Source organism: Protopterus annectens, chromosome 14.part0 (genome assembly GCF_019279795.1).
Source record: "Protopterus annectens isolate FY-2018-M chromosome 14.part0, PAN1.0, whole genome shotgun sequence".
Taxonomy (NCBI): Eukaryota; Metazoa; Chordata; order Ceratodontiformes; family Protopteridae; genus Protopterus; species Protopterus annectens.
The window spans coordinates 459,531,407-459,548,959 of record NC_056748.1 but is presented as its reverse complement, the minus strand read 5'-3'; the positions used below and the strand labels follow the sequence as shown (position 1 = coordinate 459,548,959).

The following is a 17,553-nucleotide window of genomic DNA, read 5'->3' as shown; positions in this document are numbered from 1 at the left end:
TTACAACAGTAGGCAAATGGGAATTATAGAAATCAAACACAGGACTACAGGAATATGTACTGTGGGATATTTGCAGATTTGCAAAATAATGTCAAATTTGACTCTGAAAACAGTGCAACCCCCAGTGAGATTCTCACAATGCAGTTTTAGTGTAAACCAAAACTAGCAACTGTATGTAGGTGCTGCGCCTTTTACAAGCGCAGTGATATGATGTGGCCAAACATGGAGCCGCCAACTCATGCAGCAGATGCTACCATAGCATAATTGGGCTCTTTCACTAAGACTTTTTGGCAGGAAACAAATGAAAACAGATGTCTCAAAGTAATTACCTTTCGGACAAATGCTAACCAAATGTTTAGTTAATAGCAAAATCTACACAATTTATAGGGACATGCAAAAATGCCAATATTAATGACTATTTCAACAGAGAAAAAAATGAAACTGCACAGCACCAGCAAGGGGCTTTAGTTGAGTGCTGGATTTCTGCAAGTTATATAGATTTTTATTATGGCAGCACTTTGTCTAATGTTTGTCTTAGCTGTGATTAATTTTGTGATGCATTTCTTTTGTAAAGCACACAATGACAAGAGTAAACCAAAATGGTACTTCCAGTATGGTGCCCAGGAATTGCCAAGCTTTTGCCTCAACTCCTACCCCTAGGACCATAACAAAGGGATTCTGCCACTATTTTCAACAGAAAATGGTAAAAACTGTACATTAAAACTGACAGACTTTGCAGCGAAATAATGAAAATAAGTGGGACACTATAAAGTCATACCAACTGCAACAGTAAGAGAAAATAAGAAATTGAAAGAGTGGTTGCAAATCATTTGGATACAGTGCAGACATTAACACAAGTTGTTACAAACACTAAAATATATCTTGCGGGCACTGAAGCAAAGTAAGAACTTCAACAGAAGATAACAACAATGGAGTGTGCATCCAAAAGGGATAATTTGTGACTTACAGGTATCCCTTAAAAGTCAGAAGGAGGAGTTGATTGACCTTTATGAGGGATCTCCTCCAGAAGTGGACTGTTATTTCTCAGGAAGAAATACTGTTGGAGAAGATACACTGTATTTATATCCTGTATAATAATCAATTTAGAAAGAAATCTAAACCCATTCTGGTCAAGATTCAGTGCTACTAGCTGAAAGCTAAAATAATGGTGAATCTATGGCAGATGGGTAAGTTGCTAAGGAAGATATGGAGTTTAATTGACCACTAAATGTTCAAAACACAAAGCACTGATCCTAAAAAACTGAAAAACATTAAAAAAACAAAAGGCTGTATACTGGGGCAAGCCTCCCTATACCCCCTTATACGTATATACACCAAATCTAAGATAGCACGACAGTGGGGAAATGGCAAATTCTTGCCCCCCCCCCCCGTAATTGTATGTCTGAAATTCAAATCCCAGTATTCTCTTTTGCCAACATTTGTTTGATATTAAGAACATTAGAAAAACTGAACATTCAGTCAAATGAATGACTCCCATTGCTAAAAGTAGGGAAAGCCCAGGTGTTTGTAGACAATAAATTTAACAGCTGCAATCTGAAGAAATAGAAATATATTCATCACAGCACTGAGACTTTGCAGAGAGTAGGGACTGTGACTCAAACTGTGGTAACTAGTATACAATGTACAATTAACCACAAATATATGTGTTAAAACATCCAAGAACAAATTGCTAATGAAGCCTTTTCCACTGTTTAAAAAGAAAATGAAATTAAGGCAAATGAAGTGTTTGTTATAGCTAAGGACAGAGGAAATGAACAAAAAACATTGTTTGCTGCTTTAGGAAGATGAAGAGATTGTGTGTGTGTGTGTGTGTGTGTGTGTGTGTGTGTGTGTGTGTGTGTGTGTTTCAGTGTGTTACAGCAACTGTAATGACAGGAACAAACATTGGTTACAAGGTACTGTTTATTTTTCTTTTACTTGGACTGCAAATAAAAGCTTCAGTTATACTTTACCTAATTAGTAAATTAGAAACAAATAACTAGTAAAAGAAGTAATATAGAAGAGATAGTACTGTAAAGCAGAAGGTGGTGACTTTTATTGCAATTTTGGATTGGGGATGAGATTAGAAATAATAGAAGGTAACAGGATTTGTTGAGACCCGGGACACCACTGTAATGCCAGTACAGCTGCTTCTCGACAACAAATTCATAGAATCCTGTCTAGACTGCTGATTATGTCATTCAACTGGTCTTAGAAAGGAGATAACTGACACTGATGAAAGAACACTGCATACATTCAGTACAGAAATGCAGAACAACCAAGAGGTATTTGCTGAAAATAAAAGCAAAGATACAATTGAAATATTAATGTGGATAATTTTTTTCTAAAATAACCTTTACATGTTTTGTTCATATTGCTGAAGGCAGTTAATACAAGAATCTGAACAGCAAAGGAAAACACTGACCCATGTCTACCTCTCAACGATCCAGATTTTTGTAGAATGTCCAGATTTTTGATTCACATTTTTGGTCTCTTCCTCATAAAATATGTGGTCTTCTGGCAAATCATTGAGGAAAGAAGTCACTAAATAATGACATACATTTATGTTTCAACTTCATATCCTTCAGAAAAATGCATGCTAATGTAAAATCTGTTAATCTATCAACTATTCAAGTTTACACGAATAATATTTAAAATTTTTCCCTGATTTGGGGCCTTTGTCCCTCCCCCTTATTATTTTTGCCTTTGTCAAGATTTTATGTACTTGGGGTTTGAGAGGTAGAGCTGACAGATCACCTCCACATTGAATGCACTTGTTATGGTTACTGAACATACAAGGTTTCCTAAGACGATTAAGTACTTGATTTCTACCAGAAACAGTTTCAACTAGGAAAACATCATGATGGCGATTTTTGAATACACACTGAGGTGGTGGTGGTGCTGAGGTAGCACTGTCACCTCACAGTAAGACGTTGTCCTGTTCGATTCTCAGCTAGAGCGTCTTCTGTGTGGAGACATGCGTGAATGGGCGTACCTTCGTTGAAGGTTGTGCGTCAGGGCCGGCAACTCGGCACATAAATATCTACTGCCAATCATTAGCGGTCCGGAGTTCCGCTGTGGTGACCCCTAACCAGGAAAAAGCCGAAAGACACAACAACAACTCACCAATGTAGTAAAAATTCTGTTACTGTATGAGAAAGCAGGAATCACTTTATGTATAAAGAAATTGAACTGTTTAAAGGTGTTCATTAAAACACAACTAATAGCAGAATAAATGTGAGGTATCTTACAAAGAGCAATAAAAAAGTTAAGACCTTCACAAATGCTATAAAATAAAAAGTAAAATACAGGAGTAATACTAAAATGATGCTTTATGCAGGTTAATAATTGAACTCATTTGAACATAACATCAAGCAAATACTTTTCTTAAGAATAGGTGTGTTTCAAAATGTTACAGAGAAATGGGTGATGTTACTCTCCTAAATACATTAAATTGTTCCCGTGGAGTAATTCCAAGACTGGGAATTGCAAATTTTGAAATTAAGAAAAAAATACAACAAAATTAGAGAACAGTGAATGTCATCTTTCAGGAGCTTTCAAGGTCTGAGAGATTTCTGAGTCCATTCACTAAAGTATTTGGTCTACTGGATGTGACAGACTTAATGGACCACTTGCCAATTTCACTTTCTTCTCTGGGTTACAGAATTCTTACTATATATTGCTTTTTTGTTCAACTTGTAAATCATTCTCTATAGGCAAAACCACCAGTCAGCTTAGGAACAGGATATATGAGCACACTTATGTGATTACAAAACAAAAGTATGGTCAGTGCTGTCTATAAGCATAGCATTAAAGTGTGTAACAGTTTTACATTTTTTTATTGTTTGTGTTGGGCCATGCACAAGAAGATATTAGATGAAGTAATAGGGAAGTTCAGTAGCACAACACTTGCCTGTGATGCTGTAAGATCAAATGGATGTGGGTTCTTTTCTTACTCCAGATGCTTAGATTAATTTTCCAGTAATGATTCTACAGTGCTGTAAAAGGGAGGAGGGGGGCTGCATTCCTGAGTCTGCACCCTTCAAATGAGAAGTTAAACCAATGCCCCATCTGCCTGAGCTGGTGGTAGCTCAGGGGGATGTAAAAGATCCCATGGCACCTACTGAAAAATAAGAGTAGGGAAAGCTTCCTGGTGCCCAGGCCAAATTTTTCCTAGCCAATATGAACACACAATTGGGTCTCCTCTGAAAAGAGAGGACTGACCTAGAGGGACTAACCTAGTCAACAAAATCCTAGACAAATAAAATAAAATTAAATTAAATAAAACAAAGGGCCAGTAAGAGAGGGCATATATGCAAAGCACTAGGTTTGAATGCCAGAATCAAAATATTTTAAATATCGTTTAGAAACAAGACTACTGGAGTATAAGTTTTATTGTAATTTGGGTATTTTTTATCAGGAAGCTTTATATGAATGATTTTTACAAATTTTTATAAGAGACCATCCTTAGAGATGCAGGTAGACTGAACTAAAAAAGGAATGACAATTCTTAGCTGCAACAGGGCTTCAGAAGGTCCTAAACACCAAACTCTTTTCTGAGTCTGACATAGACAGTAGCCGAAGAAGCAATTACACAAAAGAGGAAAACAAAATTAGAACCCTCCAGTCTGGATATAGTTACAAGTGAATGAAATATTATAAAATTAAATTAGAAGTAGGATGGACAAGTCCCAAAATAAATATTTGAATACATGGTTACCATGGCTTCAATGAAAGGATAAACTGGTGAAAAAAACATGAAATAAGATTCAGCAGAAGAGACTTTATAAAAAAAAAAAAAAAAAGTAAAAGGTTAAACTAAATTGGTTGAAGGAAATGGGATGCTGACATTAGGATGAATAATAAATATTACCTCAATGTGACATGTTTTGTTAGTGAAAGAATGTGAATCTGAAATATTTAAACATAAAAGCTTAAAAAAACATGCATTATTTAGCCTGTGTAAATAAGGTAGTTGGAAATAAAGGTTTATGATAAAAAAATAGAGTAAACCAAAATAACAATTGGTAAACCAAACAGTCAGAATCCAGTAAAAACTGAATAAAAAGGTAAAAAAGAAGTTATGTACTCACCATAAAGTTCCATCTGAGTAGTTATACTTCATTTTCTTCAACCTGTGGGTATTTGGATCCATATTGGATTCAAACAGGCAACTTTTTCCCAAGTATCTGCTCCATGCTCCTCCCCTTACCCATAATCCCTCACATCTCCTACCTTCCCTCAGATCGAGTTTGCCACTATCAGCAACTCGATAACATCACTAACCTAGAACAGGTTCGGGGGAAGGAAGGTGGGACGGTTGCAGAAAATAAAGTATAACTACTTAGATGGAACGTTATGGTGAGTACATAACTTCTTTATCTGAAGTAGTTAACTTCATTTGTCTACAACCTGTGGGACAGAGTCCCCAGCTACCAAAACTCCTGTGAGGCCCTCATGGAAGGATATTCCTGAGCACCGCAGAGCCAAAGGATGCTCTCCCTCTAGAGATCAAATCCAACTTATAATGAGAAATGAATGTATGTGACCTTGCCCAGGTTGCTGCTGCACAGATATCATCCAGTGAAACCCTAGACCAAAAAGCAGCAGAAGTTGCCATAGATCTGGTAGAATGAGCTTTAACAGGACCAGGTGGGGACAGACCTTTGTCCTTATAGACTTGCAGTATACATTGTGTAATCCATCTAGCTAAGGAGACCTTGGATAGTGCTTTGCCCAAAAAGGATCTAGAAAAGGACAAGAATAACTGATCAGGCTTACAAATGGGTTTAGTTCTGTGTAAATAGAAACAAAGCTGTCTATGAACATCTAGCAAATGCAGTTTATATTCACCCTTGTTCTGAAAATTTGGAAAGAAAATAGGCAGGTTAATCGTATGATTAGTGTTTGATTCAGAAGCAATTTTCGGTAAGAAGGAAGGGCTTGTGCGGAGCGAGACCCTGTCTTTATGAAAGATCAAGTAAGGGGGCACAGCAGACAAAGCTTGAATCTCAGAAACTCTCCTGGCTGAAGTAATGGCCACTAGGAAAGCTGTCTTCCAGGATAAGAACTTCAAATCTACTGCCACTGCATGTTCAAAGGGAGGAGCAACTAACACTTGCAGAACTAGGATAAGGTCCCAAGGAGGGACTGAGTCCTTAACCGGAGGGCGTAAAAGAAAGGTGCCTTTCAGAAAAGCTTTACACAGTCTCAAAGAGGCCAGAGCATTCATATTTTCGCCGACATGAAAATTAGAGATGGCCGCCAGTTGCACTTTTACCGTGGAGGAACTAGCCCCTTGTTGAAAAATATTGGCCAAAAACTCCAACACTGCAGGAACCGTGGCTGTAAAGGTATCTAAGTTCCTCTTAGAAGCCCAAATAGAGAAGCATTTCCATTTGCTGCAGTAAATCTTCCTAGTGGAAGCTTTGTGGGATGCCACCAGAATAAGTCTTTACTGAAGATGACAGACCGGGAGTCCTAGCGATCAGGGGAATTGGAGCAACCAAGCCGTCAGCTTGAGGCTGTCCAGGTCAGGCAGACAGATGCCCGAGGGATGAGAGATGAGATCTGGGCAAGGATCCAGAATCCAAGGAGGAGTTAGAACATGAGACCAGAGGAAGGGAAACCACACCTGACGAGGCCAGAACGAGGCAATGAGGATCACTTTGCACCCCAGTTGGCAAGCTTTCTGAAGAAACTTCGGAATGAGAGGTAACGGGGGGTAAGCATACAGTAACCAGGGAGGCCAAGCATGGATGAGAGCATCTCTGGGGGAGTCCCCTGGTGAGGGGATCAGAGCAAAGAACTCGCTGCACTTCGCGTTGGAAGGAGATGCAAAGAGATCGCAGCAAGGCTGACCCCACGCAAGAAAGATCTCCTCTGCTATCAATTGTTTCAGAGACCACTCATATGGCATTAGAATAGCCCAACTCAATCTGTCCACTAAAATGTTGGAACACCCCGGGATCTGCGTTGCAATCAGAAACTGACTGGTGGAGATTGCCCACTCTCACACTCTCATAGCCTCACGACAGAGAGGGTAAGATCTGGTTCCCCCCTGTTTGTTGATGTACCAGACAACAGACATGTTGTCTGAAATGCAACTGTCCCCGGGGGAATACAGAGTGAAAGGCTTGCAACGCTAAAAGCATTGCCCTCATCTCCAGAACACTGATATGCAATCTGGACTCAGTCTGGGACCACGTGCCTTGGACTGTCCTCCCCAAATAGTGCCCCCCCACCCGAGCTGGGAGGCGTCCATGGTCACTGTGGCTTGGGCTGTGGGTGCTATGAAGGGTTGCCCTGCCAAGATTTCTGGCAATTGGAGCCACCAAAGAAGAGACATTTTGCAGGCTCTGCTGATTCGAACTGGATAGTCCATGGGGAGGTCTAGCCAAGACAGTGTACTGCAAGGGTTCACTGAAGCACCTGCTTGTGAAGGCATGCACAGGGAAGGATTGAGATTGCTGTGGCCGTGGAGCCTAGGGCTTGGAGAAAATTGCCTGCCATTGGCAGCCTGGGGCAAGGGTCGATGATACATGGGCCTGTAGGCTCTGGACCCTGTCTCGAGTTAGAAAGACTTTCAACTGTAGGGTGTCCAGCCATGCCCCTATAAATTCCAAGATCTGTACCGGGTTCAAGAGGGACTTGGAGACATTGATGGTAATCCCTAGGTTGACTGCAAGATGCAGGAAGGAATCTCTGGCTATGCAAAGAAGATGCTTGGTGGCAGCAACAAGGAGCCAATCGTCTAGGTACGGAAACACCTGAATTACCTGATGCCTCAGGTGAGCAGCTACGACTGCCATAACCTTGGTAAACACTATGGGGGCTGTGGTGAGACAAAGGGTAAGGCTCTGAACTGGAAAGGATTGGCTCCCAGCCGGAAGTGAAGGAATCTCCTGGAGCTTCTGCAAATTTTGATATGGTAGTAAGAGTCCTGGAGGTCTATCGAGCACATCCAGTCGCATTCTCAGAGATAAGGTACAATGGACTGCAGGGCGACTATCCAGAATTTCTGCTTGTCTACAGTCAGGTTCAAGGTTGACAGGTCCAATATGGGCCTGAGGTCCCCCGTCTTTTTTGGCACTAAAAAGAACCTGAAGTAAATGCCTAATCCAGACTAATCTGGGGGGACCAGTTTGATGGCTCATTTGCGAAGCAGCTTTGAAATCTCTTCGCTGCTGCCTCCCTTTGAGCAGGTGGAACATCCGGGAGGCGCTTTGGTTGGACAGGAGGGGTAACAAACGGGATGGAGTAGCCTCTGAATATTATATGAAGCACCCAACGGTCCACCGTAATGGACTCCCAACCCGTTAGGTGCAATGATAATCTTCCCTTGACTGTCACCAGAGTAAGACAGTCAGGCAACCCCTCAGGGCTGCTGCATGGGTCTGTCTGAGAAGGTCTCCCTAGACCCAAAATTCCTCGGTCCCACTTTGCCTCTGGGGCAGCGTCTGTCTTGTCCCGCTTTGCCTCTAGGGGACAAGTTGTCTTGAGTGTCCCTGGAAAACTGATATTTTCGGAACCACATCTTCTTTTGCCCTCTCTGATTCCTAGAAAAGGGTCTTTGAGGGCTAGAGAAGCGGACTCTGATGGCAGACAGGGTCTTCCCATCCTTCTCGCTCTGGACCAGAGTGTCACGTACTGTCTTCCCGAACAGGGAAGAACCATCGAAGGGATATTTGTGAATGACGCCTTGAAGGGGTCCACGAATTGACACAGTCTGAGCCAAGCATGCCGCCTCATAGCTTTGCTGGTCTCAGCCATGCTAGCCACTCCTTCTGTGACATGGGAAAGAAGATGCATGGACATGTTAGATACAGATTTGAGAGTCAACATTTTCACGGAGAATAATCGTTTGCCCTCTGGCGACAAAGACTCTGGGGGTGACACAGCGAACTCTGTGACTAGGTCTCCCTGAAGTCATATGACGTGTGCCAAATAATTCAGTGCTCGAATAGAAACCATCGCTGAAGAAAAAAACTCTCTTCCTAAACTGATCCACCGCCCTAGACTCCTTGTCCGGAGGGTGGACCGAGGAACTTTCCTGTGCCAGTTCCCTCTTGGTGGCAGCTGCAACCACCATAGCATCCACCGGGGATCCCTTGTACCAGGCCTGTTTGTCTGAGGGAGGAGAGAGGATCCTGTCCGGGTGTTTTGGTATTGGCTCTATGGTGTCAGTCTCCTTCCATGCCCGTGTAGTGATAAGATCCACTAAGGGATCCGCAGGAGGGGACACCCAGGATGTAGATGGGCCCGTGCCAAAGACCTCCAGGAATACTGACTCACCCGTAGAGGATTTTTTGGCTGACCAACCTCCCCTCTGGCAGAGGATCTCCATAGGAGACATCCTTGGGAGGTGACTTGGGGGAACCCTCACCTTCATCTAAGTCAGTATCTTCTGTCAGGGACTTGGGAGAGTCCATGTGCCTCCTTTTACACAAGTGCTTACGAGGACCCTCTTCAGTGGGACTCTCTGAAGAGGGCTGGTGAGTCACGGGGGGGTTCCACGATGGGATCCACCTGGGGGTCCTCTAGCATGGGCTGTCCCTGGGACAAACTGAAGGGAGTCATGACCAAATCCACGGGAGCCTGGGTGGAGTCCAAGGAAATAGGCTGGGGTCTCGATCCTTGGGAGAGAACCCTTTCCACTATGTCGAACTTCGATGTAGAGCACACCTCCTTAGCAACCAACAAGGAGGAAGCTCTATCCCCGGCTCCACCGTGGGGGATCGGGGCCGAGGTAGCCAGGGTTCCAAAGGAATGGCTCGCATCCAACAATGTCGGAGCCAAAGACACCTCCATTTCCTCAGATCCGACTCCCCGTTCTCTGCCCCAAGAGTTGCTCAGATCCCAACAGGTCTGATCCAAGGAACACAAGGTAAATGCTGGCGTCGAGGTTGGAGGAACCGTCAGAGCTGAACCCCCAGCTTCGAGGATCCTAGGATCCATAAACCAGGAAACTGCAAGCCGGATCGGGGAAGGAGAAATTGGATGGAAGAAGGGCATGGAGGTCCCCTCTCCAGCTGGAGAGGGGCCTGGCAATACTCCCATTTGGATTTGGGTCCGAATGAACCTCATCCTGTCCATATCTAACTCTGACAGACTCCGAGTCAAGCACAAGGAGGTGACCGATTTGGATCTGGCTGGTCGGTGCAATGACCTCGATGAAGGCCTTGGGTCCAAGGGCTCCATTGGCTCGGGGGAGAACCTCGTTGAGTGGAGCTGAGGAGAAATAGTCCTAGTCATTTTGGAAGGTGGGCTAGGGAAGGGCACCCGCTCTGGAGACTGCTTGCAGTGCCTTTCCCCTCTCTTCTCCTCATCTTTCTTCTCTTTTCCTTTAGTTCCCCCCTTCAACAGGCTTAGTGGGAGGTTGGTCTCAGCCTGGGGGGTGATCAGCTACTGGAAGAGCCAAGGTCGAGGTCGCCGTGTCCAAGGTAGAAACTGGTAGAAGGCCCTTAGCTACCAGCTTTGCCTTCCTTTCTTTTAGGGCCCTAGGGTTGAACCCGCACACACACTACATGGCAAAGAAAGATGGGGAACACCCAGACAAATAACACACAGAGTGCGGCCATCAGCCGGTGAAAGCTTGTGGCCACACTCTGTGCATTTTTTAAAAGTAGGTTTTGGCTGCTCAGCCATACTAAAAACTCACTCAGCCAAAACTTAAGCGAAAACTACCACACACACACTAAGGTCGGGAAGGCCTACTATCTACCTTACTACAACTTTAACTTTTTTTTTTTTTATATACACAAAAAAATGACGAACAGCGAGGGGAGGAAAGAGTTAAACTAATGACCACATACACTGAATAAAAGTACAAGAAAAACTATTACTCACTATACCCAACTTGGAGCTAAAGAGATCAAGATGCTTATGCTTGAAGCGGCAAACGAGATCTGGGGGAAGGTAGGAGATGTGAGGGATTATGGGTAAGGGGAGGAGGCAGGAGCTTGGAGCAGATGCTTGGGAAAAAGTTGCCGGCTCGGATCCGAATACCCACAGGTTGCAGATAAATGAAGTTAACTACTTCAGATCTAAAGATACCACAAGCAAACCAAACAGTCATAATCCTGCAAAATAACAAATGGAAAAGATTTATTTTGCAAAAAAAAAGAAAGAGTATTTTGCATATTCCATTTAATAGCACAAACCTGGACAACATAACCGGAGATGCATTTGAAGTTAGGAGGCTGTGGCTGGCCATCTATAAGCACTTCACCAGACATTCCAGATGGATCCTTTCTAGCAGCTAGGACATCCAGTAGCCTTCGAAAGAAAAAACATGTTCAACAGTATCAACTTGTGTTGTGCAGCTAGAATAACAAATGTAAGACAAGCTGATATTTTCACCATTGCTATTCTCTCAATGTTAGTCAAGTGAACAAATCTGATTAACCTTACACAAAGCAGGTTGCTCTTCTACTTGAACGAAAACTAAGTTTTGCAGATTGAAAACTGATGGGGAAACAGATTTCCTCAGTTCATGAGTGTGTGTGTGTGTGTGTGTGTGTGTGTGTGTGTGTGTGTGTGTGTGTGTGTGTGTGTGTGTGTGTGTGTGTGTGTGATTAATGTGGGGATATGCTCCCACTATGTCCTTTTTATTCATGTTTTTTCAGTAAGTTCTGTTCAGTGATACAGCCTTCTTCAAAATTAGTCAAGATCACCTAAACCACATCCCAAAATTAATTCTGAAAAAATTTCCGGTTAAATTTCCAGTACATTACTGCAGGGCTTAATTTTTGGCCAAGATACATTAACATTTAGGAACATTTCTGGAAAAAATGTTGATCGATGGTGGGAGCCGATACCAGGTCCATCATCCTGGGGGAGAACAAAGGTCTAGTTTACTATAGTGCTTGCAGTTACTGGAAAGAAAGGTACACTGAATGCAGTGTATGGACCAAAGAAAGTGTATCTGGCTCTGTGAGCTGTCAGTATGGTAGCCATGACTGGTTCCCACCTCAGTGATGGGGAAAGACTAGGCACAGTCTATGCAACAGCTAGATGGCTGGTAGCTTCTGAGATCAAAGAAATGTAAAAAAATCAATCACATTTAGTTAGCCAGTACATTTCATTAACAAGATATTGCCCTCAGCCAAACTGTACTTTATGAATGGACCAAGAGTTTTTTGCTCTGGTTATGAGACAAGACAGAACTGCACAGAGTACAGCACAATGCTGTAGTAATCAAACCAAGGCCTACAGGAGGCAATAAGCTCACTCACAACTTGCTAGGTAGAATGCTGACCTTGGTGAACCATTTTTAGTGCTGCCTGGAGGTCAAAAATATAAGTACACATACACACAAACACATATATACATATATATGTTGTCAAATGAGTGTGAAATTGTATATTTGCTGAATTGAGATGTATATATGTATACAGCTAAGTAGGTAAGTATGGCTTGTGTTTTTTAATACCAAAACTTTCAGCTACATCAAGTTTCAGTATTAGGGGTTAGGCCTGTGTGATATGTGGTCACGTGCAGGTTGGAACTAGGATAAGGGCTAGGTAATGGAATAGATTTAGTGTATGTGAGTATATGTAGGTTACAGTAAAGGTTAGTGTAAGGGGATACATTTAGTGTAGTGAAAGTGTCAAGGAAAGGGTTTTTCTAAGGTAAGGTACAAGGTTAGGGTAAGGGTTAGCGTGTATTGGTAGGTTTTGTTGGATAGTGAAGCAATGTATTTTAGAAGTTTATTGAGAGTTATATTACAATTACTTTTTACCTAGTTTATTTCTAGTTAGTTTACACAGTTGGACTTGAGTGCATTTTGCCAATAACATTTTCTTTTCTTAATAAGTTAACTGTGGTCTGGTCTGTGCATAATGTTGCCTTTTTAATGGATTATTTTTAGTTTTACTGCTCTAATAAAAAGGAATTTAGTTTCTGGGGGGTTGCTTGGGCAAGAGAACTTGTTTTACACAGATTTCTTATATCTAGTCTAACAGTTTGTTGTTTATATTGTAATGAACAATATAAAAATGGTCCAGGTATGGAACATACAAAAGCAAACATTTTTTTACAAAACAAAAATCAATTTCAATGCATAAACTAGTGCTTTCATGTTCTACATGTGCTTCATCATGTATTACAAAAAAGCTGCAACCTAATTGATGTTATAGTCCCTAGTCACATGGCATATCAGTATAAACTATATTCAAAACACTTTTACATTTAAAAATACTGTCAGTATATGAACAATAAATATCTAAAGTATATAAAATTGTAAAAATGTATAGAAATTCAGGCATATTCATTCATAGGTGTGTACTAGTCTAATGGCCCTGGAGCCTTTACAAGCCTAGCCCATAGGATTACCCTGGCATCGTGCCACCAGAACTTAGTTCCCAGTGCCTCTGTCGAGTAGAGCCACTGGACTGATCCCCAGGGTGAATTTTCTATTTCCTATCCACTCATCAAGATTTCTCTTGAAGAGGACCAGTGAGATGCTCTTTTTGACATGTATGGAAAGTCTATTCCATAGCATGGGCAGTCTCTGGGTTGTGAACCTGTACCTCCAGCACATTCTGTTGATTGTGGTAATGAGCTTGAGGTCTCTGGAGCATGTGGTGTGGAGGGATTGGGATTTCTTTAGATGTAGCATTTCTAACAGTGCTGGGTCAGACATGGCTTTGTAAGTCAAGCAGAGATCACCTCTAAGTATATATGAGACAGTGAATAGTTGGGGTGTTTTGAGTCTGTCCATATAGGACAAGTGTTTAAGGCCTAGGATCCTCTTTGTGAGCTACTTTTGTGGTCTCCAGTTATTGCAGGTGTCTAGTGAGGTATATGCCAAATGGGGCATTGTACTCGATGATTGGTCTAATGAGGGAAGAGTAGAGGGAGACAATGACCTCTTTCTTCCTAGATGCAAAACACTTAGTAATGAGATGTGCCACATAGAAAGACTTTCTGACCACAGTGGCAATATGGTGGTCAAAAGAGAGGTTGCGGTCAACCTGTGTTCCCAGATCTCTTATAACACCTTATGTGTTCAGTGGACTACCATCGATGTGTTAATTCATGGGAACCGGGTTTTTCCCAAAGGGGATGACGACATTTTTTTACATTGAGCTTAAGGCCATGGTTCTGATATCAGTCGTTGCTCTCAGTTAGGCCTTTCTGTAGGATGTCAACATCACTTGGAGAGTTAATAATAGCTCCCAACTTGCAATAGTCTGTGAACTGTGTCAGCCAGTGTCCCCTTTGTGTTGGCCTTGACATCAGAGAAGTAGATACCAAAACAGGAGAGGACAGAGAACTGAACCCTGTGGGACTCCACTCGTGACTGGTCGGCAGTCTGACTTGCAGTCAGCTACTTTCACATTGTGGGTTCTATCTGTGAGCCAGTTTGCAACCCACCTAGTGATAAAGTGTTTTATTCCAAGCTTAGTGAGTTTTTCTATGATTCCTGAGTGGGGAATGGTATCAAAGGCCTTGGCCAGATCAAGATAGGCTGTATGAACCACCTTGCCTTCATCCACAGCTCTGGTGACTGACGTAAAGAAGTCGACCAAGTTGAGCAGGCATTTTGTACCCTACACAAAACCAGACTGTTTGGGATCCAGAGTTTGGACATTCCCTATATCCTTGTTTATTAGGACCACAATGATGCGTTCAATAACTTTGCATATCAGACTCATCAGGCTAATGGGGCGATAGTTCCCAAGGTCTGTAGTTGCTCCTCCTTTATGGAGAGGGAAGACTGTAGCAATGTGCCATTCAGTAGGGACAAAGCATGAGGTGAGGGTGTGACTAAACAGAGCATACAGGTGAGGTGCCCGTTCACTCTGTAATTTATGTAGAACACAGCCAGGGATATTGCCAGGTCCCATAGAAGCTGTATTCTTGGCCTTGGATAGTGCTATTTTAACCTGTGCAGCAGTAAAACTGGGTGACTGGCAATTTACTGGTATTGTTATTGGTCCTTGGGGGGGGGGGGGTAAAGTTGGCAATGAATCGGTCGGCCAGTATATTGGCAATACCTGTTGGGTCAGTATAGGAGGTGCCATTGTGCAGTAAATCTGAGTATTGCCATGGAGATTCTTTATATAACTACAGAAGACCTTGTGGTTGTCTTTACTATCTGCTGCAATTCTGTTTTCATAGCTAGCTTTAAAGGATTTGATGAGGGATCTCAACTTTTTGTTGTGGCCGATAAGGGAGTTTTTCCAGTCTTGGGACTTCACCTTATTCCGCATCAGTTTCTTCCTTCTGTTGTAGAGTTTGTTTATGGCAGTGGACCACCATTTTGGCTACCTTTTACGTCTTGGTTCTATTGGGTATGGCGAGATCCATGCATTTGTGTACGTGTTCGTATAGTGCATTGGTGCATGATTCGGATGTCATGCAACTATTCTCCATTTGCATGGGTGCTGTGAAGTTAGCCACCTCTGTTTTTAGGAGCCCAAAGTTAGCTTTGGAGAAGTTTTTCATGGTGGTTACCTTTGCAGGGGTGGGGGGTGGGAGGGATGTGGATTTCCAATGTGATTAGTTTGTGGTCGGATCTAACCAGAGAATAGTTGACTATTGGTGTAGAGCAACAGTCACCCATGTTAGTAATGACCAGGTCAAGGATGTTGCTACCTCTAGTGGGGGTAAGAACAAGCTGGTCCATGGCAGTGGAATTAATGAATTTCAGGAAACGGTGATACATGAGTAGTTTTCCCAGTTAATGGAGGGGTAGTTGAAGTCTCCCACTATGAGAGTGTTAGGTTGGACCCTGATATTCTCCATGGTGCTTATGAACATGGAGTGTGAGTCTTGGGACATGATTGGGGACCTACAGCAGGGTACAACCTGAATCGCTGTCTTACCCAATGTTAGCTGCACCTGAAGTATCTCTGATGCATTATGTTGGGCTACCAGTTTGGAGGTGTATGCATCCTTTATGAATATGAAAACACCACCGCCTTTGGAGCTTCAGTCTAAGTTTTGGGGCCAAAAGGTATGGAATGAAATATAAGCAATACCACTAAAAGCAAGTGCCAAAAAAGCCAACAAAAAATTCTACTGGACCAAGGAAGAACAAAATTCCAAATTTATTAAAATACTTAGCGCCTCGGCTTACACAGCCTTCCAAGAGGAAAATACACATTACAAACCAGACTTAAATGTACTAACCATCAATGCAAAAAGCAATAATACCCTCCCACAATTATTCAATAATTAAATTACATACTTCCAATTACCCTCCTTGTTAAGCCCAAGGGGTTTCAAGGTACCAAATTTCAAAATAAAAAGTGTTTCCTTCCTAAGAAGTTTATCTTTCAAGCTAGTACATTCTCCCAAACATACCTCAACCTTTTCTAAAATACAGCCTTTAAGGATATCAGAATTTGATTTATGATAATGTAAAAAATGACTATCTGATGGAATATCCAATTTTTTGTTTTTGATATCCCCCGCGTGTTCTTGAAGCCGAACTTTAAAGCTTCTGTATGTTTCACCAATATAAAACAAATTACAAGTGCATTTCAGAGCATAAACAATTCCTTCTGTGCAACAAGTAAAATTATGCCTAGAAACAAATCTAAATCTATTAATATATGGAAGAATTGACCAATTATTTGCAGATTGAAGATTTGTTACAAGGAACAGTACCCCCATTGACCTTGCACTAACCTCTGAAGGAGTAAAATGGTTATGCACAACCATGTCACCTAAATTTCTTGCCCTTTTATAGGAAATTTTAATCTGTTTAGGCAACAGATCTTTGTCTTTTAATAACATGGGCCAAAACTGTTTAATACTATTAACTTTATCAGCAAGTACATTAAAAGTAATAACAAAATAAACTTCTTTGGTTACCCGTATCCAAGGTCCAATTATTCTTAACAACAGGGACGTGCCTCACATAATTATTTTTCCACAATTTAATACTAAGTCCACTGTTACCCCTATTGATTTCCTGTCTCAACTCCATTATTTAAAATGTTGCCTCTGTAACTTCATTCACATTGTAACCTCTACTAAGAAACATTTTTCAGCTTCCAAAATGTCCCTACTAAATACTTCAGCAGTACTACACAATCTATGAATCCTCAAGAATTCATTGTAAGGTAATATAGACAACAAGTGTCTAGGATGGCAATGGGTGGAATGAGTTATAGCCTGGTAGTGCAGGGATGCTTTCTGCTGCCTTGAACCAGGTCTCTGTTACAGCACAAATGTCGATGTTCTCCATTTTAAGGAGTGCTTCGAGCGAGTGCATCTTGAGATTTAGACTTCTAGCACTGAGCAGCATGACCCTCAGACTGCATTTGTTTGTAGCTGTTATGGTGTTAATTTGGTCTTTGGAACACTGCCTAAAAAGGCACAATAGGAGTGGCAAAAGCCTTGGCCAGTATCTGGAAGTTCAGTGGTGACAGATGCAGGCCATCTCTGGCAAAGCATCGAGGTCTGTCAATCATGTCATCCTAGGCAGACAGATACTGGATCCCCTTAGAATGACACCGGAAATTTAGCCAACTGTTGACATCAATCATTTTCTGCTTGTACTGTGGTATCATTCTGGGTGATGGTAGGATGCTGCTC

General features: G+C 42.0%; 1 protein-coding gene across 1 annotated transcript in view; it reads right to left on the bottom strand.

Annotated features, from left to right (window-relative positions):
• The window catches only part of LOC122788681 (broad substrate specificity ATP-binding cassette transporter ABCG2-like), a 512,925-nt gene that overhangs the window by 357,270 nt on the left and 138,102 nt on the right, over positions 1-17,553 (bottom strand). Inside the window, exon 4 of the mRNA XM_044055576.1 lies at positions 11,163-11,277. Within this exon, the coding sequence (XP_043911511.1) occupies positions 11,163-11,277 (115 nt within the window). The remainder of the gene's footprint in view (positions 1-11,162; positions 11,278-17,553) is intronic.